Here is a 27,229-nt window from a genome sequence, read left to right as displayed (position 1 = left end):
AAGCCTATCAAAACCCTTCTGGTAGCCTGTGTGCATGACATAATGGTATATGTGGACAAGCTCCCTCACCTTTTTCTTGTTACAAACATCCATATGTAAGGTTTAACATATAGGACAAAGCTTTTTCTTTTAATAGATGGTGAGCTGTGACAGCTGCATAGGGAAAAATCTCTCAAGTTCCCTCCTTCCTTGTTTGTCATCGGCAGAAGTGCATTTCTGGACCTCAACCAGAGCTGATAAAGGAACTTTTTTTTTAACATTCTTTTTTTCTTCCAAGCTTGTGACTTGGATAGGTGACAGGATCATGTTGCTGGTAGCTCAGACCGTTTGAAACTTTGGTGCCAGTGTTTTGTCAGGTGTGGGCTCCTTGACTCAAGCCAAGCCTGTGATATCTGCGCAGATTGTTCCAGAGAAGTGCGTAAGCAACTCAAATGTTTTTTAAAAATTTTCTTATTTCATGAAGTTATAAATATGTAGTAAGTGTACTTGTTATAGTTTGTTGTTCATTTTATTAAACAATGAAATGTGTGGTATTAAGGTCCTTAGAAAAGTATTTCCTCTATGTCCAATTATGTAACCATCAATCACAACTTTTACAGCAGATTTTACAAATGATTATATGCCAAAAATGTCAAATTACTTGGAAATTTAATATTCTCTTCCTACATAACTTCTTAATCCAACTACTTGTTGTCAGGGATGGTTCATTTTTAGCACAGACACATTTTGAAATTGAAGTTTCACTAGTAATGAAGTTGTACATATGAATGTCAATGTCGGCATGCCCTGAAACTATTAGATCAAGATGTAGTGTTTGGGAGTCCCAGTGGGAGCTTTGCAGAGGGCTTATACAGGAGTGGGTTTGGGCTGCAGAGATCTCCAGAAGTGCTGAAGGAACTCTTGGAACCGGAGCCAGTTCTGCCCCTCTATATGCTGCCTTCTCGTGAGGTTGGCATTAAGATCCTGCCTTACTGTGCCAGAGCCACACTCAGGTCTGATGAGCACCAAGTGTTGCTGTGGAGGAAGTGCGCTTGATCATATCCTTGCAGGGGAGACCTGCAGATGAGAAGTGGATTGAGCTATTTGATGAAGTTTCCGGTTCTTGTGACTGAACAGACATGAATGAATCTCCGTTCTGCGTTGCCACCATGTCTTAATGCTTCCCTGTTTTTTCATCAAGCTCTGTTCCTCATGCAGGGTCAGATAGCCTTGCTGTGTTTGGCCACTTTGACCTGGAGAAGTAGTCCCAGCTTTTCACACTGGAAAGCAGGCACAAGAAAATTGAGCCAATGACCAAGCTTGTGTCACGTATTTGTGACAGACCAAGATAATGAACTTCAGTCTTTCCAGTCCCAACCTTACACCTTGGTCTTTAAGGCATAATCTTGTACTGCAGTCTCTCCTCCTCTTTAAAGCGTGCATACTTGGTGTAAAGAAAACAAATAGGCATCTGATGTCTTGGAACAGCACTCAAGTAATAGTCCTGCCTCAGGACACAATGCTGTAAGTGCATGGCACAGGAAGGTTGAAACTTCAGAAGTTTCAAAATACAAATTACGTGTCTTAAGATGAGGGAGTAACTTTGGGACTGAGTTCTTACGCCTGTCTCCCCGCTAATCCTGGGCCAGGTGTTTGCAAAACACAGCTGCTTTGCAGAAGTTAGGTGAGAATGTGCGTTTCTGTCCAGCTTTCTGCTAAACTGGAACATGCAGCTTACTGTTAAAAGAATAACAGTGTGACTGTTAGATGTTCTTCCCATTATCTCAGTTTGATAAAAAGCATTCTTCAGGTCAACAGGGCTCTCTAAAAGTTTAACTGCATTGTTCTGTTTCCAACTGTGACTCCACAGTGCTCTCAGTAAAAGCCCACATGGTAAAAGATGTAAGAAAATAAACAAAACCCTAGGGAACCATCTAAAAAAAATAGGGGGGGGAGGACAGGTGGGGGGGCGTTGTAGCCTGTCAAAATAAGAATCGAGGACCCCTAACCCAGGTTCAGAAAGAGCTTTCCTTCTTTCTGCTGCACTAATGTGTATCGGTGAAGACCTGAGAAGCAGGCTGCAAGCAAAACACATCTGAACTGGGAACCTGAGTGGGGCCTGTGGGCTGGTGGGAGGTCCTAGGAGCCCTTGGAAGGGAGGAGCAAGGTGGTGTGACAATGCAAGGTGAAAGTTTGAGCATCATATAACAGAATTTACCTGTTGGTTGCTGGCTTTCATTCCATAAATTAATAGCGTTTATGTCACTATGACTTCCTGTACCCAAGCCAGTTCCTTTAGAAAAGTGTCCTTTTTATTTCTGCAGAGCTGTAATACTTATTTTCAGTATTGCTTTCATTGACAGACAATATGATCAGGAGTATTAGTCATGGTTAATGTTTACTCTTACTTATCTGCAGGTAAAGTAGATCTTTAGAAGGGGAGAAGTTAGAATATAGAAAACGTTAGAGTATAGAAAAAATATAGAAATTAATATTTAATACAAGAACTAATTATGGAGCATTTGCCATCTAGTTGGTGACAATAACAACATATCTGGAGAGACATTATGTTGTACCTGGATATGATGCTTAATCTTTGTGTCTCTCAGATGACCCTTTGAAATAAGTGAATAGTAACTTTCTCCTGTGCGTTAGTTTTTCCATGAGCCTGCTGTGTTTCTGGCTGGCTCCTGGCTCAGCAGGACAGGAGGGCTGTGCAGCAACTAGCATGCCAACATGCTGCTCTTGGTGCACGCTGCTACTCCTGCAGTCAGGTAATAATTCCAGATGTCTGTCAGGTACACTGAGAGTTTCAGCAGAGTTGTGTTCAGGAGGCTGCAGCTACCATCAGGATACCTCGTCAAGAGATAACGCTGCCTTGTAAATAGGGCGTTCCCTCAAAGGCATCCTCTGCAAGTATGCTGAGGCGGTAATTGAGTGGCGGCAGTAATTAGGCAGTGCATGCTAAGCTCGTTACCTGTTACAATTACATGTGTGATGCTGCAGAGATGCACAGTTTCATGCTGATAATGAAATATTCTCTGGTCTCCTTTTCAAGAGCTGCAGCAGCCTGCAAGTTTCTATGAGAAAGCAAAGGTATCTTTGGCGTCCCTTCTTTACTGCTATATGATTTGTAGTCCTCTAGATTTGTGGAGGACCTAATCCAGAGTTTTGAGGAAATAACTTTTTAATTTATTAATTTTTTAATACATTTAAGCAACAATTTTTGGGTCACTGCAAGTTAGGTAACCTCATTAGACAGCAGCAGTGTTCATGGGGTGCTAGAGAATTCCTCGCTGCTCCTCCCTGCCCAGAGAACTCCCTCATCCAGTCTGGCAGGAAGATGGAACAAGTGTTCACGTGGCCTCTGAATTCCTAACCAGTCACACCCCGGCATTTCAGCCTGTTTATGTGTGGGGGAACTTCTGTGAAGTGGAATGCCTTGATCTTTTCTTTTCTCTCTTGTGCTGTGATGGTTAACTAGGGTGCTAAAAAAGTACATGCTGCTGTGGCGAGGGGACAAAAATTGTTTTATTTTTTTTCTTGAAGACTGGCTAATAACAAGAGCTCATAAAATGTTCCTGTAAAAGCTGCATCGTCCTACTCTTTACTCACACAAGATCCATGTACGATTGCAACTTAAATTGTTTTTTAAACCAGTTCATTTCAAATTTAAGTCCTTGGAAGCTTGCAGTCCTTTATGTACAGGTTATTGGAGTCAAACCAGAAGGTTTTTGCTTGTTTGTTTTAATTTTTTTTTGAAACAGCTCACTGCAAATTTATGTCTGTAGAAGCTTGCAATTCATTGTGGGCATCTTAGGTCAGTTCCTGACTGATTTGTTTGGTACTGAAATGAGCCTGACTTGAGCGAGTCTTAATATTGTTCGTGTGACCTTTTCTACTGTTTGAACTATGCCAGTTTAAAGTCTCCTGTAAGGAAAATGGGTGCACTTCTCCTGCATGGGCAGGCCCCAGGAGGAGAGAAGGAACTCTCAGCTGGTGCATAAAGCCAGAGGATACATATCGTAAGGGACAAAGAAGTGAAAAAGAACAAGACTCACAGAAACAACATACACATACAAGCAGGAAATAAAGTGGAAGGTTTACCAACTAGATGTTTGTTTCTACCTCAGAAAAGATTAATGCTTGTTTAGATGTTGTGGGATCCTTCAAGGTCCTGGAGTTTTAGAATTCAGGCTTTTTAAGTGTTAAACTCCTCTTTTTCTTTGACACTCTTCTTGTTTTCTAAATTATAAAGGTGTACCCCAGATTATTTCTGCTTTCTTGTGATTCAGATTTAACAGTGATACCTCTGTTATTTATCCAGTGAAAGTATGTGTTTAAAGGTAGGGGATTTCAGGGAGTCACAGTCCAATGTGGAGAACACACCTCATGTTTGGTTTCTGCGCTCACTGGTCCCGCAAACATGTTTTTTTACTTTTTGTCCATTTGGCTGTTGTGAGGGTAAAATGATGATTTTTTTTCTGTAAATATTTTACTAGATACACATTTTTTACGCATTTCTCAGATATGACTCAACAATTTTGCTTTTTTTTTTTTGGTCCTTCTTTCTCACCTCTCTTTATTAAAAAATAAGTACTGCTCCATGTGATCTTGGTTCTGTGCCACTTAAACCACAATCTGTTGCATTCCTAATGTTTTGTTCACCTGTAATGTCAATTATTTTCCTTTTGGACCATAGTAGAAAGAAGTTATTTTAGTAAAACTAAGAAAACATTTATTTATTTTTATTCTTTAACTGAAGTAGAAGCATCTTCCAGAGAGCAAGTTGGAAATGTCACTGAGAATAGCATAGCGAAAATATAGATGTCAGATGATTGCTTTTTCTCATCTTACATCCTTTGGAGGTTAGACTTTCAGATATGGAACCTAAGTAGTCAACACAGCAAGTAAGGCACAATAATGCCCCTTGGAATTAGCTCAAGGACTGTGAAAAGCTCCCACCTTACACCTGTGATGCACCTATGAAATTTTAGCTCTGTGTTTTAACACTCTGTGATTTTTGACATAGATGAGGCCACCCAGTGATCCGTGTCTGAAATTAAGCTGCACTATTTGTGAAAAAGGTGGAGGTATCCGTTTGTTCTAATGCAGAAGTAACGATGCACTTAGACATAGTTACTAAAACAAACAATAATAATTATACATTGTAGTGCTCTGAAGGTGGGTCAGTGCTTTCTAATGTAATTTAAAGGTAGTATTTTGCTGGCAGTTGAAGGATTAGAGGAATATATTTATTCATTTTTTTTTTTAAGGAAAGGTGAAGTCTCTTATTGGACAGGTAGATTTAAGTGGGTGAAAACACACAATCTTTCAGGCACCCAAATTTTCTGGCTTGAAATATGAGTAACAAACTTGAGGCAAAGTTAACTGTAACAGTTGTTAAACATGGATTTACTATTCATTTAGTATTAAAATCGGCCAGACAAATGAAGTCTGGGAATCTGGAATTCTTAACTGGGCAGGAAAAGGAAAATTTGATACTCCATTTCTTATTCTTCTTTTATATCTAATTAATTGAGGTGTTTTAATCCATATGTTAGTCTTTGATTTGTTTTATCTTTACAGTGCAGCAGATGCACTTCCGTAACAGTTTTGAACTAATGTACTTCTGGATAGCAGCTGGTGAGGTGGCCAGAGATTGACCTAATAGCTCTACATCAGAGTTTTGGATCTTGGATACAGGCTTTTCACTCTGTTAAAGGACATTACTATGCATGACTATATTAAAAAAAATTACCAAAGGGAGTTTTTCTTTTTTTTTTTTTATGGCACTTTCATTTGAAACCTGATAAAGTATATGCTTGAAGCAAAGATCTTCCCTGATGCTGTATTCCACCTACTTAGATTGATGTTTGCTGCTGCTTTTTATTGAAATATTCCTGTCAAGATAGTGGGGGATGGTCACAATCCTTCCCCTTTCAGGTAGACATGTGGTGAACTTGGAGGCGCTGGTGTGCCTTTGGTTGCTTAAGAGGAACACTCTAATGAGCATTCACTGACTTAGACATTAAAGGGAAAAAAGTTCCTGCTGAAGCTGCTTGAGTGCAAAATCTCAGTGTCCATTTTCTCCTCATCTGTACAAAGCACGCTGGAGTGAGTGCAATGACTGCTGTAGGTGCAGAAGGGCTTTGGATTAGGCTAAGAACCTTACAGACAACAATAATCATCGCTTTAGTCAACAGACAGAAGTGGTACATGTTTTCTGTTTTTAAGTACTGTTTTAGTTGTAGCGTGGTATGTTCCAAAGTTAAGGAGCGATTTTTAGAGTATGCCATCCTTTTTTTGTGATTTTTGTTTTGCCAGTTTTTGTGGAGCAAAGTAAGTTTTCTTTTACATGCTTTGTACTTAAGGATAGAGAAAGTATAATGATCCTGCTACACCAGCAATCTAAGTATGTAGTAATTAATTTGATTAGTTGCTGGTGGAAGTGTAAAGTACTGAATCTGTTCAAGTTTATATTTGTACACTCTGTAAATTTGGTATTCTTATGTAAATGTGACTTTGGCCATAATTCTGTAGATACAGCAGGAGTAATTTAAATGCTTATTTTTTATAATTTAAAATGCATTTAAGTAGAAGTCAACTTGTGATAAACTACTATTATACTGTATATCTGCAATAGTGATTTAATTTTGAAGAATGTTTTTAGGGTATGTAAAATCAGAACAGGCAATAGACAAATTAGCTATGATAGTGTGAGGACTATCTCTTTGTATTTACAGAACATTTAACCCAACAGTGAACCCCATGCCAATGGCAATAATTAATAGTAATAATTGTACCATTGTTTTCTAGGTTACTAGCAAGCGCAGGAAAAGAACTCAAAGATAACTTTTTGCGGGCCCTGATGGAACGAGAAGAAGCCAACCGTGATGGAAAGCTTTCTGTGAGTACCTGTGAGATCACAGTCTTTTCAATAGCTTAAAAATGAATCTGATCTGGAAAAATGATGCTTTTTACATGAAAAATTACTGCAGAAAGTTTACAATAGATTGTTTGATTTAGGAAAGATTCACTGAAACCTAGTATTTTGTTGATGGTAATTTTTTTAAAAAGCAAAATATGTGAAGAAGCTGCCCAGAAATCTACAAACAGGTAAGTGACAAGCTGAATGATGCAAGAGGAAAAACATCTAGAGGAGTATATTTTGGTTTCATAAAAACTTCCAGATTCCTGTCATGGAAAATTTATTCCCATGTGTGTTTTACATAGAGGAAGATGCAGCTTACTTGTTAAGAGAATGTGTTTGCAACTCATGAACGTCAGAGTTGTAGGAGTTTCTGTGGGAGACGCTTGAGATGTTGAGCCTGATGCAGGAAAGTTTTATGAACACTGCAGTGTGCCTCCCGACTCAGCTGGCTCGTGTGTGGTAACTTGTCCGTGTGCTGTGCTTGCTGGTGTTTTACTCACCCAGGATGATGCTGGCTGGGAGGCCACGTGGGAATCTTTTCAATACTTTTTATCACAGTATCCTTCTGGACAAAATGTCCAGTGTACAGCTAGACAAATACATAATGTGATGGGTGAACAACTGGCTGGTTGGTCAGCCTCAAAGGGTTATAGTAAGTGGGGTTACATCAAGCTGGTGGCCAGTCACTAGCGGGACTACCCAGGGCTCCATTGTAGGGCCAGCTCTCTTCAATGTCTTCATAAATGAAATCCTTCCAACTCAGGATATTCTGTGACTTGAGGTCAATCTGCTTCCATTTAAACTTTGTAACACAACTGAAAGAGAGTCAGAAGTGGCCATCCTGGTCCTGCTGTTCTGTTTAGTTACAGTACTGCTGTTTCTTGCCTTCTTTAGTCCATATACCAGAAGTCTGGATTTCTGTCTGTTAGATTGCCTCTCATATTAAAGAATAGTGATAAAAGAGACTGCAAAGGCAGCACTGGGCGTTTTGGAAGTTGAAAGTGATTGTGATCTTATTTCCTGGTTCTTCCTGCTTAGAAAGTTGATCAGGTATAAACTGATGATATTTTTGTTTTCCTTCTACTAATGAAGAAAAAGCATAGCACCACTCCTTCCCTCCCCCCTATAATTCTAGGGATGATATTTATTCTTTTATGGCTAGTTAATTAACCTCGAGAATTTGCGGAGGAAATGCTGCCTGAAGTGTGGTTCTACAACATATGTGAGCAAGCTTTCTTGTGAAGCTTCAAACACCTTGTGGTTTCAGCTGGCTGACAAATCTCCTGGGAATTGTGCTTTTTGGCATATTTAGGGATTTCTCCAGGAGAAAGATGTCACAAAAGGTTAAATGTGTGACAGAAATGAGCTAGGATGGAACAAAGCTGTGAGGGTTTAGTCTGGAAAGCAGAAGCACTCCGTGGCTTACTTCACATGTTTACCATAATGTTAGGAAAAAAAAAAAGGAAAGAAGGAAAAAAGAAAGATTCAATTAGTTGTAGCACTTTCCTCTTGTATTTCACTTTCTGGCTCTAGTTTTCAGGGCATGCTGTATCAGAACTGTAATTTTTTCATTTTACAGATGGGGACACTACTGAGTTGCACAGAGCCCTTTTCAGAGCAGAAGAGGGCTAACAGTTTATATTAACAGATTCTTCCAGCCTTACGTAAAGGCAGCAGGGTTGAGCCCAGCCCTTTGGACTGGCTGAGACCTCCCTACGGATCAATTCCAGGATGCCCAGAGCATAGAAAAGAAGGAGGAAAACCTCAGCTCTGTCTCTCTGCTCATGGGGTGCTGAATACATTTAGGGATGGGAGATGAAATGTGCTTTTCTGTGACAACAGGGCTCCTAAGGAGGTCAGTGGAAAGAGTTGAGGTCAGCAATAGGCTTCTCAGTCTTGGGGATACAGTGCAGTAGCTTTCATTGAGCACCTGAAAGTGCATCCAGTGCAGTTTGGGAACACTTTGGGTTTACTAAACCCCAATTATACACCCAAATAAAGTTTTCTCTCTCTGAGGCATGTCTTGATATGCTGGAGCAAGTTTGGTTTCCCTCTCTGCTCCTGTGCTGTGTAGCAGTCTGATACTTGCATGGCAAAGAACATTGAAACATGCATGCAGCAGCCACCACAGCAGTGTTAAACAGAGCTTGGATTCAGGAAAGCACTTGTTTTAGTGCCGTGATTGGTGAGGTATGTGTTGGGCTCTAGAATATAAGGTAGATGAACCTTATATTATTATATTTCAAACACTAGCCTTTAAAAGTTTTTTTTAAAAAAAAAAAGTAATGGGGAAATGGTAAGTGGGTAAGTGTCCCATGAAAATGCTGACAGCTGATCTCAGTTCCCAAGTTTCCAAACCTTCTGCAGTGGTGTGATTTCTAGGTCCTCAAACCAGCCTCTGGTGATATATCCAAAGTTTTCAGAACAGTGAGTATTATTACAGACTATTCAGTACGTACCTAGATATAATGAAGTATATCACATCTGAAATTTCAGCTCTGACTCTACTGCAGTTTGTTGCTTTACGGGTGACTCCATAATGTTTTCTTAATACACTTCAATGTGCGAATACATTTCCAAGTGATTTAGAACATAAACCTGTTGGTGGCATTATAGATGCACAAAAGATATTTTTGCTTTTTACTATTATATAGTCAATCATCCAACAGAGAAAAAGATATTCCCTTATGAAACTGGTTTTTTTCATCTTCACAGTGCCACCTGCATTACTGCTGCAATGTTACACCATTTTGTATGGTTTTGGGGGTTACGCTTGGTCTCTAAGACTACGTACACTGGCTGCTGAGCAGACCAGCCTACCCAAAGAAAACACTGCCTATTGGGAAAGCTGAAGCTGCTGCCTGCCAGACAGTATTGAAATTGCAGGAATTATATTGTTTGTGTACTTCTCTGTTCTGAAAGTGATATCCTGCACCTGCTCCTTTTGAGATGAAAGCTCTGCAAGTTGTGGGACTTAATTCCCACTCATCCAAGTAGGTCTAATAAGAATGAGAGACGGGGCAGGGAGTTATCAAATGGCTTCCCATCCTCCTTCGAATGCGACCACGTGACAATAGCATTGAGGGTCTATCTGAGCTAATGAGTGATTTTATTAAATCCTTGGGTTTCCTTCCTAAAGACTATTCAACATAAAACTAACTTTTCTTAGTCCATCTGGATAAGGCTAAACAAGGCTTTGTGGCCTACCTCAAAAAATCACCACACGTGTGATGACATTGCCATAAGGAGGTTATCTGCTGTGACTGCTGGTGGTCTTCAGCACAGCAGGATTTAATGCTGCTTGGTGGGGCTGCCTGCTTTAGAGCTAGACTTCAGGGCTGTTGAAGGAATAGGAGTTGAAAAAGAAAAGGGAAGTACTTGTTCCAAAGCTGCATAAATGTGAGCCTCTCAAAAATTTTTGTAATAGTTAGTTGGCTTTAGCACTCTCTGCAACAAGGCTCAGCCCTTTATTTTTAAGGGTCAGCAGCACTTCTGCACATCACGGTGACAGGGATATTGCATCTGGGAGACAAGTTCCTGATACAGTGAGCATTGTCAGTGCTCTTGCTTGCTGTTGCTGGCAGGAGCTCTGAGGGTGTTTCCAGACCCTTAGAAATCAGCCTCTGCCAGAAGATGATTTCCTACACGCTTTTTCTGGGTATATAGTCAGTCCATCCTATTCCTCTTCTCCTTTTCTCTGAGAGGAGGATGAAAAACATCCAGTTGTGAAAACTGCTAAGGCCTCTACCTGGAAGAAGTCTCTCTCAGCTCTGCTCGGTCATCCTGAGGGGCTTCCTTAGCTGAGTTCCCTATTTCCTCTCTGTGTTTTATCAGCTTTTCCAGGTTATGCATATGTCAAGTTAATCTGGGAAGATAATTTTCTGAAATGAGCCTGTCTCAAAATATGCACTGCATGGACTTGCTTTTAACTAATTCCATTGAAAAGCCTGATGCAGAATAGTTGGTAAGAGAAATAAAAACTAAAAAGCACAAAATGTTTTTAAAAAACAAGTGAGGTGTGCAGGGTGAGGTAACAACCGACTACTGAAAGATTTTTTAAATTACCGGAGAATTCTCCACATTCTCAGGTATGAGTTCACCTGAAATCCAATGCAAGTCTTATGATCAGACTTACTCAGCAGGCAGACAGATCTCAACTCCTTTACACAGGTGTATGTTTACCCTGTCTAGCCCTCACCTGTACTCTGGTATGCATTAAATATTGCTTGTTTATTCAAGGTGATAAAGGGCTCTATGGATGTCATAATTTGTTTTTACAAAAGCTGTAGAATATTATGCAATGCCGAAGAACTCCTTTTTTGTGTCCTAGAGCGGCAAGTCTCACAGTTAGTGTCTGAATACCTTGAGGCTGATCTTTTGGAAGAGGTTTGGGGTAATGGGGCAGAGAGAGAGACTACAGCTAACCTGATGTGTCTGAAGAGAGATGGACCCTGTAAGCATGGATTTGGATTCCACGGAGATCTGAACAAGTTGCAGTTAACGTTCTCACTGTTTTTCTTCTAAAGTTTTCATTGGTGTCCACATCAGGAGTGTTTAGTTGATTCAAATAATTAGGTAGAATATGTTCATAGAAAATAGGGACTTAGTTCTACTTAGTTCTACTGATAGGAAAATAAATAAATGAAGTTCTTGTCTCAGTATTGTGAGAGCTACAACCAGGAGATCAGATGACATTCATGCCTAGTAGAATGGAACTTGTTGATTTTTCTCCCCACTGAGTGTTGGCTGTGTAAACAGTTTGGTGGCTGGGCCTTTTTGTCTTTGAAAAGTGTATTATTGAAGCTGTATAAAAGCACTGGTTACATCTTGTTCCTTACAGCTATTCAAAGAAACTCTGACTCAGAGAAACCTGTGAATTCAGCAGTTTCTAATGCACACGTTTCCTGTGTTGAAAACTGGATGAAACATAAGATTGCACTATATATGACCAACAATATTGCGCTGACGTGATCTTGTTTCCCTTTACTGTTCCCTAAGATCTACGAAGAGTTCCTTGTCAAGAAAAAGATGGTGTTTTATAAGTGTTTATTTCCCTTTTAATTGAACTTGTTTGTCTGTTTAATAAGTCCCCATGGAAATTGCATGAGTCGTGCAGGTAATCATAACTTAATCTCAATCAGTCACTTATGCCCTTGAAATATAAAAATACATGTCAAATTCCATTCCATTGGAAAGAGAATAGTATGAAGGAAATGTAACTATGTTTCCTGGATGTAGATGTAGTCTTTGTCCAGCAGCTCTCTGAGGCTTAGTATGCCTTCTCTCCATTTAAAAGGGGTAGGGATGAGTGGAAATCATGCTCCTTGTTCAGATTTATTGTGCAGATGACAAGCAGAAGTCTTTTTTCCTTACAGCTCCAGAAATCATAGGCATCATTTTCTGCCATTGTTTGCATAGTATGTAATGCTGAGGCATGTTGGCAACAGGTGTAACGGAGCATAAAAACACCTGGAAACGAGCCCACAGGATACAGCGTCCTCTGAACCCCAAAAGCAATTGTTGGGGTGCTGGCTGTACACTTAGGGTGTAGTTTTACTTATATTATTTCACTCTTAGGATGATCAAATTCTGGCAACAGAAAATGGCGAATGTTATTTTAAAATGTATACAGCACACTGAGGCAGCTCTTAAATTTACGGTGTTTTTTCCTTATTTTTGTCTAAACTATTCTAAAGAAATATATCTGATAATGACCACTTAATAAAATGGTATTTCGTTTTTGGCAAGATTCCTTCTCTGTAAGTTGTAGGTACAGTATAATAGAAAAACTGTTTTAGATTAACTGAAATACATGGATTATGGGTTGTTTTAAATGCTTAAAAATGCATGATTAGGTATACTATGTTTTCGATGGGAAGTCTGCAAAGCTGAGACACTGCGTAGAAAAGAACGTGGCAAAAGAAGAGCAATATAGAGTGTCTTTGATTTCTTCATTCTTTGCTGTAATGTATCAAAAGTGAAACACAAGTCAGGTAAGCAAAGTACACGTTCTATAATACATCAGTTGTGTCATTTTACTGTCACAGCAGCAGTGAATGACTGCAAATTACTCATGCTGTGGCAAGTGGTCAGGTTTCAGACCAGCTGACAGCAAGGCATCAGGTGTGTTATTTGAAGGGTTTGAACTGTCATCAGAAGATCTCGAGGCTCATATACAATTTCGATCAACATGCATAATTTTTTTAATGGCTATTAATTTAAGACCAATTAAGTTCCTTTAGAGACCTTATAATTGGTTTCGTTTGTCTCAGCAGGAGTTTTTGATTCTGTATGAAGCCAGCTCAGAAGGGCCTGGTGAAAGATGGCTTACATGTCCATGAGGGTGTGTCTGCGTTGGCTTTTGAGTTTGGGTCATGAGACAAATTTCGAAATAAGTCTTTCAGGAGGCCCCACTTAACGTGCGTTGATCTTGCGTTGCGGAACAATCTTGGAATGCACTAGTTGGCTTTAATTGGGGGAGAAGGAGAAACAGGAAGTTAGGCTCTAGGGGCACTTAGTCTCTCGTGGATAGCCCGTTCTTGGGATCAGATTAGAGTTACAGTGAAGTAACTCCCTCAAAACATGTACGATGCAGGGTCTTTGGCCAGAAGGTTTTCACTCCTAAAGACCTGCTGTTGTGACTGTCCATAGCCTGAGGTCTCTGCTGCATAGGACCTAGATTAGTGAAAGATACTTGCTTTCTAGTAGATCTCTGAAATACATGAAAACCAGTAAAGAATAGTAATCATAGTGTGGAAATAGGTAGTGTTACAAATTTAACTATAAATAGAGCAAGTGTGTGTTGCAGTTGAGCCTCCTGCATTTGTGGTGGTAGAATGTGCTAAATGCTAGCACATGCAATGGAAAACTTCCATTGTGGCCTATCAGCTTGAAGAAATAAAATGTCCAAGTCAGAGGATTCCTCGAAGTGGGTAATGTGTTGCTGGATCATCAAAGGGCATCTAAAACACAGTCAAACAGACCATCATAGACTATAAATAAATTAAACAAAACCCGCCATTTTGTTTTCCTACAGTAGCTATGGTTTGCTGACTGAGAAGACTGGTTCTCAACATCAGGAAAGTTGCATGAATACAATTTAACAACCATATAAGAAATATTTCTAAAGATTTTCTTTTGTTTTGAAACAATGAGTTGTTTGTATATGTTGTTGATGGATTTACTTTCTTCTCAAATTGTGTATTAAACAAAGGATAAGAATGGAAATGTAAGCGTCTATAGAAATGCTTTAATTAGAAAATACGTTTTTAGACTCAGTGTATTTTGGTTAAATCATTGACTAAAACATACATGGGGAAAAAATGTGCTAAAAGTCTTCCTAACTCACAGAAGGACTTGGTTTGTTTCCCAGTCTTGAAGCACCGTGTTGCAGTGCTCCTGCTTCTCCAACAGATTGAAAAGGCACATTGAAAATTATTGGGATGGGTTTTCCTCTAGCAAAAGCAAACCAAGAATTGGAGGGTTCAGGTAGTGTTACAGAAGTTCATTGTCAGACATTATCTAGGCACATGGAAAGTGAGTCCAAGCAGGTATTGCGTTGTGTTGGCTGTCTTGGGATGGGGATGCCTGCAGTAGCCTCTTTCTGTGGGAAGGGCATGGGAGCCACTGTCTTACCCTTTCTAGGAACAGCAGCAGAGTTCAGACGTGGTGCCTTTCCAGTTTATTTTGTCTTCTGAAAGTTTAAGTGGCTTTTAGTGATTCAAATGTGTGATTGACCTTCCATGGTGGCCCTTGGATTTGCCTGTACCTGGGGGCTGGAGGGATTTTGGTGAGAGTGACTGATGGAGATGAAAGTGCTGATTTGAAAGAAGGACAACTCTAACCCCTTCCTGCAATGGGGAATGATGGTATGGCTACTGCAAGAAAATAAAGGCAGGAAAATGATTTGAAATCATCATGTGCAAGGAATTTGATCTTTAGTCTACTTCACATTCTCAGCAGTAGTTTTCCATAGGTGCAAATGCGAACGTGGTGGATATTACAGAAATTAAAACTGATTACACACGAAATCCCAATTGGTCTGTTTAACTCAAGAGAAAGTTCTTTATCATTCCTGCATACCCACGAACCTTTGTGAATGCTTCTGTTGAACAAGTTGTCAGTTCTCAGGAAATAAGTAATAACACATGATTTAATTGGAAAAGCTATTTTCTTAAATAGCACACACGTGTTTTAAGAGCCTTTTAGTGTTTGCACTTAGTCATCATATTTCAGGTTGTGTTTGTTTTCCCCGGTAGTGTAAAACAAATAAGCAGGGTGATAAAAAGATACCTGGGCAAGCTCAGTGAAATATGATGGTAATGATAGAAAAAATGTGATATTTCCAAAAAAACAGTTTTTCTGTTTCAATCACTGACTTTTAAAAACCATTAGTGCCCAAGTTTATTTATTAGTATTGTCAGCTCTTGAACCTTTACAGTAGGAGTATTTCTCTTTTCCTAGCTATAGAGAACAAAACCCAACCATCTGGCTGCCTAATGTTACCAAACAATGACTTTCACATTATAAATGATTACCTCTAAAAGCAGCAATGGAGAAAGGCAGAAAGAGGTGATGCATGAAAGCTTTTAGTGGAAATGAATGAAATAAATAGCTATTCTGTCAACAGATCTTTTCATTTGCTCAAATTAACTAATGATCTGATAAGTGAGATTCAGTGAAACCCAGCTGTAAGAAAAAACATTCAAAGCATTACTGACAGAAGCATAACAAGACAGCTGGAAGGAGAGCTAATAGGTTTTAAGGGCTTTCTCTACATTGTAGGCAATATTCCTAAATATTTTCCTTCTTAGCATTTGAGTGATGTTCTTGGCCACCTTGCCTGTTAACCTGAGCATCATGATAGCTGTACTTTGTACACACTTGTGGACTGTTGGACCTTGTTGGAAATAAATTATTGAAGGGGAAGTTGTTGCTCATTGACAACCTGATCGCTGAGAGTGAATGTTTACTGCCAGAGCCATCCGATATGATGATTTTGAATCTACAAGAATTGATTTTAAGAATCATCAGATTGTAAAAATTGCCTAGTGCTCTCCTAATTCAAACCATCACAGAGCTAGTCAATAACAGCATATGCTTTCATTATTGTATATGTTCTTTGAATTTCAGAGTAATAAATGACCCTAGCACATGTGTAATGTACGCCTACAAGTCATTCCTTTCAGACCTAGAAAACAATTGAGGTCAACCACATGCATCAACTGAAACCCTCATGAATGAAAAGACAACATAGACGGGTTTTATCTCACAGGAACTTGAAATGTGGGGACATTACAGTACGTGGGAAATGTTCCATTTTGTGTGGCAATTATACTAATACAGTTGCAATAGAATATGTTCTAAATAATTCAGAATTAATAGCTTATATGATCACTTTGGGAACTATTGTTTGCCTTTTTTAAGAGGTTGTAGGAAGTTTCATCGGAACTGGGACATGAGCTCACAGATGAATACTTGTCAAGCAGTGGAATGTATCTTCTATTCCAGCTTTCCAAAAGGGTTAAGGGGGTGCTCTGCTCTCACCAAAAGGAGAAAGTGACATGCAAGGCATACTCCCATTCTCACTGTAGGCCAAAATTCACCTCTAAGCTTATTTACTCTGTAGTTTCAACATATTTTTTTCTGGTACAGGAACAGAATTACTATTTCTTGGCTAACACAGAAATCTTAAATATAGGACTTTGTCCCTAATCTTACAAATATTTATGCATACTGCTTAAATGTACTACCTAGAGCAGTCCCACTGACTGTAGTGAAAGCTTTAATGAAAAAGGCTGTAGATTTCAGTGGAGCTATTCATGACAGTATGGGTGATGTCTATCAGTGCTAGCAGGACTGGAGCTATTCAGTGTGTTGAAGAGGAAGGTAAACATACATTCAGATTAGAAATTTTATTTATCTCAGATAATTTCATATCATCTAATAACTGGTCTGCTTTCAACATGATATAAAGTAAGCTTGACATGTCATTGATTTTTACCTAAACAAAACAATATGGAAAACCAATATGTAATATATTAGTGAAATATTCAAATAGATTCAGCATTTTGGAGGATTGCGTTTGTGTGTTCAGGAAGAGTGGTTTTACTTTTGAGAGAAAAATATTTTTTAAAAGCTCAGTTTATAATATGGGCATTTCACACTTGGTGTTTGACCAAAGGTGTCAGTGTTGCATTCAGACACAATTTTTTATTTGTTTGCAAAACAGGGGTAAGAATGATTTTTAGTTTCAGACCTCTTACAGTCTCATTTTCATTCTAAGAGTTAAACAGTTTTACTTAGAATTTGTAAAATGTTTTTTTCACAGCTATGTATGGTAATGAAGCACTACTGAAGAGCCAGTGAGGTATTTTATATAATGAGATTTGTTTCTTTTAACGACCAAAGTTGGAAATCTGTCCTGTTCCTGGGCAAATTTGTAGGAAATCTGATGAGTATTTTGGGCAATTAATTGAGAGCAGAAATGGGCCACTGCTGCTGTGCTGTGTAATGTTCATAAGGATTAATCATTGTGTCTTTTCAAAGGGATGAAGTTTAATGGGGTCTGTTACTGTGCCTGTTATGTAGCCAAGGAGTATGGAAAGTGATGGGACGTTTTTGTTTGTTTGTTTTTTTCCTATCCAACATGATGCATGTGTCAACTCTCAGGTATCCCAGAAGTGGGTTTTCAGCAGGGATCCTGCAGATGAACTTGGAGATGGTACCAGGAGACATGTTGAGTCCCTGCTCACAAAGCACCTTCCTTTGATTCCTTCTTTCTTTACTGTTTTGTGGCTGTTGAGGTTGTATGCTTGGTAGATGTGCACAGCACTCATTGCTTAGACCGTGTTGTAGCATGAACTCTTTCAGGCTTTTTGATGCCTGTAAAAGAATGATCTTTAACGAGCATTCATAGCCAGCTGGCTGCCATTGAAGAGCTTGGGACTGCCATCATGCCTGTTTGGTGCCACTGCTGCTTGTCTGAAGGAGAAACCTGCCCTTGAGGCCGTGCTGAGGGTTGACTCACAAGATCAGGGAACATGTCTTAGGAAAAAAAGCCAGGCACAGTGTTGCCGGGGCACGCAAAGTTTTTGAGGAAGAAGGGAACATAGCTGTTTCATGAGATCTAGGTTCTGGGTGTGTTTCCTGAAACTGAAAACTCACAGCAAGTCTGGAAGTCCTGAAAACAGCTCTTCTCTCTGGCAGGCAGGCTGCTATTGTGTGAAAATTAAATGCGTTCCCTTCAATAATCTGGGAGAGTACCAAGTATTTATCTGAAAGCAAGTGAAAAAGCAAGTGAGAGAGATTAGCATTTGTGAGTATTTTAGAATTTTATTTTGATCTGTGTTTGTTTTGAAGTAAAATTTGTGTTGCTTGTAGATAAATAATGCTATATTGGCTTGTTAGATGTAACACCACTTCAGCTGTTTGAAAGTTAGCGTACCTCACTAGACAGCCAAGCCTGTTTGTTCCACCACTTCATAAGTTTTGAACAGCTCCCCAGGGGAAAAAAAAAAAACATGCTTTGCAAATCTCCAATCTGTCGTCTTTATCTAGGAAATGGTTTTCTCTATGAAGAGCAAAGTCACAGAACTACATAGTGCAACGAGCTATCTTCAAGAAAACCCTGAGAAATATGACAATGTTCAGTCTCATGATTGACTTTAAAAGGAAACGAATCTAAGTTCCAACAACACACTTGTAAATATCTGTATGTAAAATAGTATTGCCGGACCTAACCAGAAGCCCCTTGTACTAGGTCTTGCACAGTTAGAAGAGATCTTAGCTTTTTACCAGCATCCTGTAAATAAGGAGAAGGTATGCATTTTCCCTTGAGAATAAAATTCTCTCGACATGCCATAAGCATTCTGCAGCAGTGCTGGGAACGAACTTCTTTTCAACATGTTGATCGTGGGATCACTGGGTGCCTGCTGTGCTCAAGGAATGGCTCAGTGGCTGCCAGCAGATGATCAAATAAACAACTCCAGTCAAAGAACATAATCTGAACTAATGGAGATAATTATTCTCTGTTATTCAGGAATAATACAAAAATAGTATATGCTCTGTAGATTACTGTTTTTTGTTGTTTAACAGTAAGTATGGAGTATTTCTTGCTTAGAGCCTGTGTTCAGACAGCACGAGGCTGACCCTGCGAGCGTTCTGTCTCCCTTTCAGAACTCTGTCTTTTTTTTCAGTCCCCTAGTGCCATGAGTAATGGCCATGAGATGCTTCAGCTCCTTTTCTGCGTTGTCTGACAGGGAAAGATGGGTGCGTGGTCTCTGTTGGGTAGCCTCTCTGCTTTCCCTCTCCTGCCCTTGCATATTACTCTTACCAAATAAGCTCCTTCTTCTCAGGCTTGGCGTTCCTGCCTTGGTCCTGTTCTCCATTGCTTTCACTGAACCAGCTGCCTTCAGTTCCAGAGTGCAAACCTACGTGCTGAGATGTGGTTCCTGCCTTTTTCTTCAAGCAAGGGATTGTCTTTGCAGTGCATTGCCTTGGTAGCACCTTTTTTTTGAGGTAACTGTGCAATGTCTTGTGTGACAAGGCCCTGGCAGGAGCTGACTGTCATCACGGTAATGAAAAGAGATAATAACATCTGAAAGTCAGCATTCATGGTCAGTTCCAGTTGAATGTGGTTCAGCAGAAGTTGGTTATGAAACTGTCACTGACTGCAGTGGGATCTGGTTTATGGTGGCTAGCATGAGATGAATTGAAAAGAATTGCTTAGTAGTAGCTGCTGCTGATGGCCTGAGAGGCACGCACCCGCTGAGGAGTCCCCTGAAGTGCCCCTGTTCATGTTTGTGCATGTCCCGATGCATTCTAGCAGCCATCCACTGGCAGATGAGAACAAACGTCCAGCAGCTCCTTTCAGAGCATGTTGTAAATCAGGACGGCTCCTGAGCCAAACGGAAAACCGCATGACCCATGTGACTCAGCTCCCCTGAGATGGTGAATGTTATTTCTGTCAGTTTTTTTCCATTCCCATTCATCAGTTCGAGGCTTTCATCTCCTTTTTAAGTCATGGCCTTTCAAGCAGGGGTGAAATTACACCTGTCAGTAATACATGTTCTTATTACTCCATCATTCTGTCATTGTACAAAGGAATTACACGGAGGTATGTCTTGCCATAGAAACCAGTGAGCGCTCTCACTTTCTTTTGAGCTACGTTTAATAGCTTCTTTTTCATTATCCAGGGGTAAAAATGAGAGATGTCACCCATACCAGAAGAGCAGGCAGGAGTGGTGCATGCATGCCTGTGTAATTAGGCATGTGGTATTATCTAATCCCTCTGCCAGCACTTAAGCATAAAGAATAAGTTTTCCATCAGAGTCCATCTTGTACCATCAGAAGTTATTTTAGGCACAAACAAGGCTCCGCCATTCATGTCAGTCCTGCACCATTCCTTGTGTGTTGTCTGTATATCCATTAAACTCCCAAACATTCTGCTTCTGAAGACAGGAACGTGGGTGTTTCGTACTTCCTTCAGGTACCCCTCAGGTACTGCACCGAGTGCCTGGGAGCCCTCCTGACAAGGATCCGTCTTTGTTCTTAATGCAGGCTGGAAGTACTTACGTATTTACTAGGTGACTTATGAGATAGTAGTTGTTGATTTTTTTCCAGGTTTTTAACATGGATCTATTTAATACAAAAGGTTAGATTTCTTCTGAAGCCTCTCCTTTCACAGGCACATCTTTAGTGCGTTTGCTTCTTGGACAGATTTCCACATTTTACCTTCCTATGTATTAAGGTGTAAGTAACATTTCAGTTGAAGATCCACACTTTGACCTTTAAAATAAATATTTGGACTTAATTTTGATCGAGAAAAAGTAGTTAAGCATTTCTTACAATCTTTTTGGGCTGTTCTTTCTTCCCGTGCATGAGAAGATAGATAAATTTCAGATATTTCCTTCTCCTGTTTGAGATGGGAGTTGTTACTAGCCCCTTAGGATTTGGTTGAAGATTTGGTCACCTTTTTTGACTGCAGTACTGTTTGTTCGGATCTGCTTCAACTTGAGCTGAAATCTATGCAAATTTTGTTTCGAGAAGAATGTGTGGGTAACCATGAAGTAAACCACAGCTTTCCAAGAGGAGTCAGCAGGTATTGCACTGACTTCTCACATAGTGAGGTAAAATTGAGATCGGTTTCTGGGGACTTGAGAATTTGTACAAGAAATATAAGACAACGAATAATTGAAGTTTCAAAAGCATTTGAAAAATTAAACTTAATAGTCTAAGAGAGAACACATTACACCAGGGACTGCAAATTGAACCGAGCAAGGGATCTCGGGTGTTGCAAGAAGAAATCCACCACAACAAAGGTTAACTGACATGAGAAAATTGGACTCCTTGTATTATTTCACTCAACTGCATTAGCAGCCTAGAATTCACCCCTTAGCACAGTTGGGCTGTCGTAAGTATACTCTCACAGCTGTGCGGTGCCAGCAACCTCGCGTGAGCAGGTGCACCCGAGCAGCTCCTATTTTGTGAACAGAGAGAGAGAGAGAACAAAGTTAATGCTTTACCAGGTGCAGTTCACACCTGTGCTGGGAGCTGGGAAGATGGTCAAGGTTCAGAGCTGCATGAGGGTGGCTGCCTGGGAGCCGGGCTCTGGCCAGGAGCCCTGCAGGGCCTGCTTTGGGGCTGGATCCCTGACTCCCCCCTCCATCACCTGCCTGCCTGTGGGAGCACATGGGTCTGGGGCCTTGCAAGAGTCTTGTTTAGCCCCGCTGATGATTTGAAAGATAGCGCTCGGACTGAAAGGGGCTGATCGAGTCAGGGTGGAGTTGCTGGGAAGAGGTAAAATGTCTGGTTGGCAGTGATGTACGTGCCCTGTTCTGAAATGATTGCTTTCACAAACTGAGCCACCAAGGTAGAGAGGGGAACATAGGAGAACTGATCTACAAATAATGAGTTTACAGATATCTGTAGGCTTAGGTATCAGATAGCCAAGTGTAACGGTGTCTAATTGTGTTATGTTACAGTGCTTTTAAGTTGGTTTAGAAAGCAGGCATGCATGAGGAGACTTTAACTAAATCTGCAGACCTGGGTTTACAAATCAGTGTTTTGGGAAGTTCCTGAAAGCATTTGTTTGTAAGGGGTTTTCTGAAAGAGAATCTGTCATCCATCCCTGCAATGGAAGTCAATGTCAGCTGCAGCATGGCTGCTTCACAGGGAAAGCAAACCAGCTGGGGAAATGAGCCCTGGAACTCCGGCATTAACAGGGAAAAAGATATCCTGCAGCTCTGAAGCAAACCAAAAGTCTGAGTTCATAATCACTGCTTCAGTTATCACATAGGAGTGCATTTGTTCTGTTCTACATAAACCAGTTCTCTCCATTAACTGTAGTCTTACCAGAGGGATTTTTACATACAAGGAACTTCTGTATGTAGTTGACCAAAAGAGAGCAACATTAACAGAGCAGTTTGAATACTTTCTTCAGTGTACTGGCAAAGCAAAGCAGAAAAACATGAAAAGCTACATGGAGAAAATACCAGTTCCCTCTGCAGTCCACAGAGATGTTATGGTGCATGCCATACAAAGGATATAGCAACACACATAGCTTTTCACCCAAGGTCTGTGCTGGTGCCTGTTAGGTTTGGACTCGTGCACCTGACAGACTGGCCAACAGGATTTTTGGTGTGTTTAGTCATAATTTTGTGGGTTCACTTTACCTTTTTTCTATTTGAGTGCTCATAGTAGCTGGCTTTCAAGGACTGCAGAGGAGCTTTGCTCTTCCCTGTGTGTGAAATGTGTGTTGGGAGTTCATCTATGAGTATGTAGTCTATGTGACTTAACTGCTCACTGATTTTTACAGGGAAGAGGGTGACAGAATGGAGAAAGCAGTTAGCGGAGTTAGTACGTGAATATGTTTGTCTGTGATGCAGATATCCCAGATGCTGAAGATATCCCAGATACTGATATCCCAGATGCTGAAGATTCATTCATATTCCCGAATTCAGGGAGGCAGGGATGGAAAGAGGAAAAGGTGAAAGACTGGGAAACAAGCGGTGAGTAAAGAATAAAAATGGCCAAGCCAGAGGTGCTGGGAGATGCGTAGGAGCTGGTTGCAGAATTTGCATGGGCAGGCTCACAGTGCATATCTGACAGGTGGGCAGTGCTACCATCCAAACCGAGCTGCTGTGGGGAGCCCCGCGCACCTGAGCAAGGCTAGAGTCTTGGCACTCATTCTGTTGGACTCCTGTGAAGGAGCAATACTGACACGTAGTAGTAGAAGGTCACTGCTTCTTGGTTTTAACCCCAAGATGCTTTCTCAGTGTTGCTGTTAGTAGAAAGACAAAGGATGATCTATCTTCTTTTTTCTTGATTTTTTTTTTCCCCTTGTCTTTTCAAGTTATAGAAGGTTGAGGTCTTAGTCCCCTCATGAAAGGATGTCAAGCTGTGTTAAAAATTATTGGTGGTGAAGAGACTGCCATGTCCTCAGAATACACCTTGGGGGCACTTTCTTCCATGTGTTTCATCTCTCTCTTCATTTGCCTCCTGAGAGTGGAAGTTGTTTGGGACCTGGAGTGTGTTTTGCTGGGCTCACACATGCACAAAATGGTAAGTTTCTCATGGAAGGCTGGAGATGCTCCACAAATCAAAATAGTTTGTGTCTAGTTAAGTTTTCCTATTGTCAGCACAATTCCTTAGAAAAGGGTAGCGTTAGGGAAACAATGAGCCAAGTTTTTAATTCACCAAGTGGTCTTGGCATCTTTCATCAGTTCTTGCCATTTTGTTTTGATGGTTCTCCTTTCCTCCTGTGTTACCCTTCTCCACGACGTCTCTGACTTTCCTTAGCACTCACCTGTCTTGTTTCCAGGCTAGTGTCTGCATCTTTGTTTTGCTTTTCACTTTCTTCACTTATATCTCGGTATATCTCGGCCACGTCTGTAGCGTTTCAGGATGCTTAAGGAGGCTTCTTCTCTTCTTGTGAACCCATGTATTTTCCTTCAAAGAAGTTTTAAAATGGGAGTGTTGGTAGGACTCTGCATAATTCCTGTTTTCAACGAGGGTGCTAAAACACTTGTCTTTTATGGAAAATAGTGACTAAGATTTTAACCCATGATTCTGCTTACTAAGTTTTTCTTCTGTTCAGAAGAACACTGTCAAATGTGTCTATAACCAGATTACTAGAGAGGATTTAGAGTTTTGAGAGAGGAACTAATTTAAGTAGATCATGCATGCCTCAACTAAGTTGGAGTAACAGGAATTATTGTTTCAAGTAATTACAGAATGAGGTGAAAAAGGAAGTTGAGATCAAAATTTTTTTTGTCTTAGCTGTAAAGAGAGAATTGCAAGGGGAACTGTCCTGTTGCTGGTAACACAGCAAGTGAAATTCTGGTTGCCAAAGAGAAAATTGCTTCTGATACACAGCATGGTTGAGATTTATTGGATTTAACCCCAAGATACTTTCTCATTGTTGTTGTTAGTAGAAAGATGAAGCTGAATCAAAGCTTGGCTGAGCTGAATGTTTTCTGAAGATTTCTATTGTTTAGAAATGTTATCTGTGTCTCATTTTCTTCCTGCCTGCTTTTTCTCCAGTCTTCTTTGTCTCCTTTGTAAATATTTAAGTCTTTTTTTTTTTCAATTGCCAAAGCCACGAGCATCCATCATGTCTGCTGTTGCTTTGCCAGTGAGCTTGTGCTGACTCAGCACACCCTGAGGCATCTCCCATCAGCAGGCTCACGGAGGGTGCCGCTTCTGGCAGGCCGGCTTGGAGCTCCTTGACAGGGTGGCGGATGCAGCTGGAGCAATTATAGAGCTAAAACCCAAGGAATAGTTCTCTTGAGTCATTTAGTAGGAGCTTAAACTCTGAATCAGCAGGCCAGGGAAGTGTGACTTGGAGGCAGTAAGGACATACTAGTCCTGACCTGCCTGGCATTGGCTTAGTTTTGGCTGCATTTTGTGTGATTTAAGAGTTGTTTATGTGCATTGTTTGCACAGAAATGTGTTCCTTAACTGGAGGAAAATGCCTTCTATGACTTTATATAACCGTTAGCTGCAGTAATGTCGGGTTGTCTGCCAAAAACAAGCTGAAGAAAATGCTCAGGCTTTCTGTTGCCTTGTCTGTGAAACTCCGATCCTGTTTAAAATCATTGATCGAGTATTAGATAGCTGTTGTCAGCAAGAACTAATAAAGTGATGACTCTGAAGAACCTAAGAGTTATGTGTAGCAGTGGGAGATTATTCAAGAGCTGTCCAAACATCTTCTGCACAATGTGCACAATACATCGGCAGGTAGGGGCAAATGCAGTTCAAGCAGAGCATGCAAAATTTCAGATCACTGTGGGGCAAACCACATTTCTTAAAGTCTTTCCAGCAAAAAGAAGCACCCTATTCAGCTGCTTTACATCAGCCACAAGTTCTTACCCTTGTGTTTTTGTTTTCTGTTGGATTTCTTGTCTTATTCTTAAACACAACAAGTCAATCCATGGCATGCACTTAGAGCATTTGATTTGCTAAATTAGCTAACATGTCAGGATCAAACAGGCAAGGTTTACATTAACAATATGTTCTACAATCCTTCAGTGTTTTCTCATGAGAGTTGAACTTAAAGAACATTGGGCACTTTCAGTGGGCGTTTGAAAACTTTGTATTACTGAGAAACAGGAAAAAATTTGTTGGAAGGCCTATTTATTTTTGTGACTGCACATCATCCTCAGGCAAAATAAAATGAATTTTGCATTGCTTTTTCACCAGTAGCTATTGGGTAAGCTTTTTGCCTATTAGCAGATGAAGATAAAATATGGACTGGAACAGTTGAAAGATAAATGATATAACTCAAAGAGGGCTAGGTTCACTGGGGTCACTGGTGTCTGTAAAGAAATTTTAGGGCTTCATCAGTATGATGGGCTGTCTTCTATTGCATGGAACATGGCAGAAACACTTCCCCTTCCTTTGATTTAGCCTTGAGGGCTGTTATTTTTTCATCTACATTTTTCCCTCGGAACCCATCCATTAATTGCGGAGCAGTGAAGTTTGCTTTTATGGAAAGTATCTGTGAACAAAAGAGAAAGGATGAAACCTTTTGTATGCCAAAAGAATACTGTAAATTCTATAAATAGTAACATTTATCAAAGCATGTGGAAAGTCTCTGGTTTCATGTGACCAAAGATTTTGTGTATTTCACTTGAAAGACAAATTAAGCAGAGAACCTAGAAAGCATGTTTAATTATAAGCACACAAAGAGCTTTGTATGCAGCAGCTCTGTATGTGTGTTTAAAGACAGGTATGTGCATAGGCATTGTGCTGATTTGTAGATAGGTGATGGGTATTACAGAGGGTATCCTGTACTGTGGCTGCCAGAAATCCGTATCTCCAACAAAAATTTTGCTGTCTTTTTGAACAAAGAGGACAAAGCAACCATGCAGTTGGTATGATCCTAGCTTGCCATGCTTGTAGTTTCTGGCAGGAGGACAGTTGTAAATAAGAAAGGGAATGGGGTATAAATGTTTGGCTACATTTACTGACAGTTACTTAAATGGAAAAGGAATGAATTTGTCCCTGTTGGACAAACTGTAGTCCAGTGTGGTTTCCTGTCAGCTTAGTGGGACAGGGATTGGGAATTCTATTAATCGTGGCTCTTACTGAGGCTTGTGTATATGGGTAACTATGAACTGTTTTCAGGTCACTGCAGTTTCTCTGATTTCATTTCATGTAATTTTTCACTTTAGGACTATAGCCTTTCTATTTCTTGTAAGACTATAGCAAACCTATTATGTGTGTCATGAGTTGTTTCTTATTCCCCCTTTAAAATATGAGATCTCTTCCCCTTTGTTGTTTTTTTATGGAAACATCACTGATTGATACTTAATTCTGAGTAACCTTCTGTTCCTAAAAATTGATGCTGAGGATGTAACAAATGAACAATGTCACAGGCTTTTGAGCTTAATATCTGGGGAGATATAATCAGGCATATTGATTCTTTCCTTCCTGCATTTCCTTTCTCTGTAATGACAAACAAGTTTCTGCTTGTGGAATAACTCAGTATATTCCTTAGAACAATCACTTATTCACAGCCTGAATGCTAAGTAAGCTAAAGAAGGAATCAGTTGTAACAGGGAACACAGATTTTCTGTTTGGAGAGGTGTTAATACTTTCCTTATTAGATCAGAAATTACATCTCCAGCAGTTACACTACTGTGGGCTCAGGTCTTGGCCTAGCTCACGGACTTGCCCAGTGGAATAAAAGGGGAATGTAACTTGTGAGAACTATTCAGGTTAGGTGCTACAAGTGGAATAAGATTGTAGGGCATAGGGTTGTGTTTACAATCCCCTCTTTCCTCAAGAGGGCCACTAGAGCAGGAGGCTGAC

At 40.2% G+C, this 27,229-nt stretch overlaps 1 protein-coding gene across 5 annotated transcripts in view; it reads left to right on the top strand.

The window, feature by feature from the left end:
* The window catches only part of CFAP299 (cilia and flagella associated protein 299), a 219,177-nt gene that overhangs the window by 69,971 nt on the left and 121,977 nt on the right, over nucleotides 1-27,229 (top strand). For all 5 annotated transcript variants that reach the window (XR_013951060.1, XR_013951061.1, XM_080591548.1 and 2 more), the window contains one exon: nucleotides 6,799-6,889. Coding sequence is in view for 3 of the 5 variants with exons in the window: in XM_080591548.1 (XP_080447674.1) it covers nucleotides 6,799-6,889 (91 nt within the window). In the remaining 2 variants the exon portion in view is untranslated. The remainder of the gene's footprint in view (nucleotides 1-6,798; nucleotides 6,890-27,229) is intronic.

Source organism: Anser brachyrhynchus (genome assembly GCF_964034855.1).
Source record: "Anser brachyrhynchus genome assembly, chromosome: 4".
NCBI classification, from domain to species: domain Eukaryota; kingdom Metazoa; phylum Chordata; class Aves; order Anseriformes; family Anatidae; genus Anser; species Anser brachyrhynchus.
Note: the sequence above shows the minus strand (reverse complement) of the source record. Positions and strands in the feature narration are given on the sequence as shown.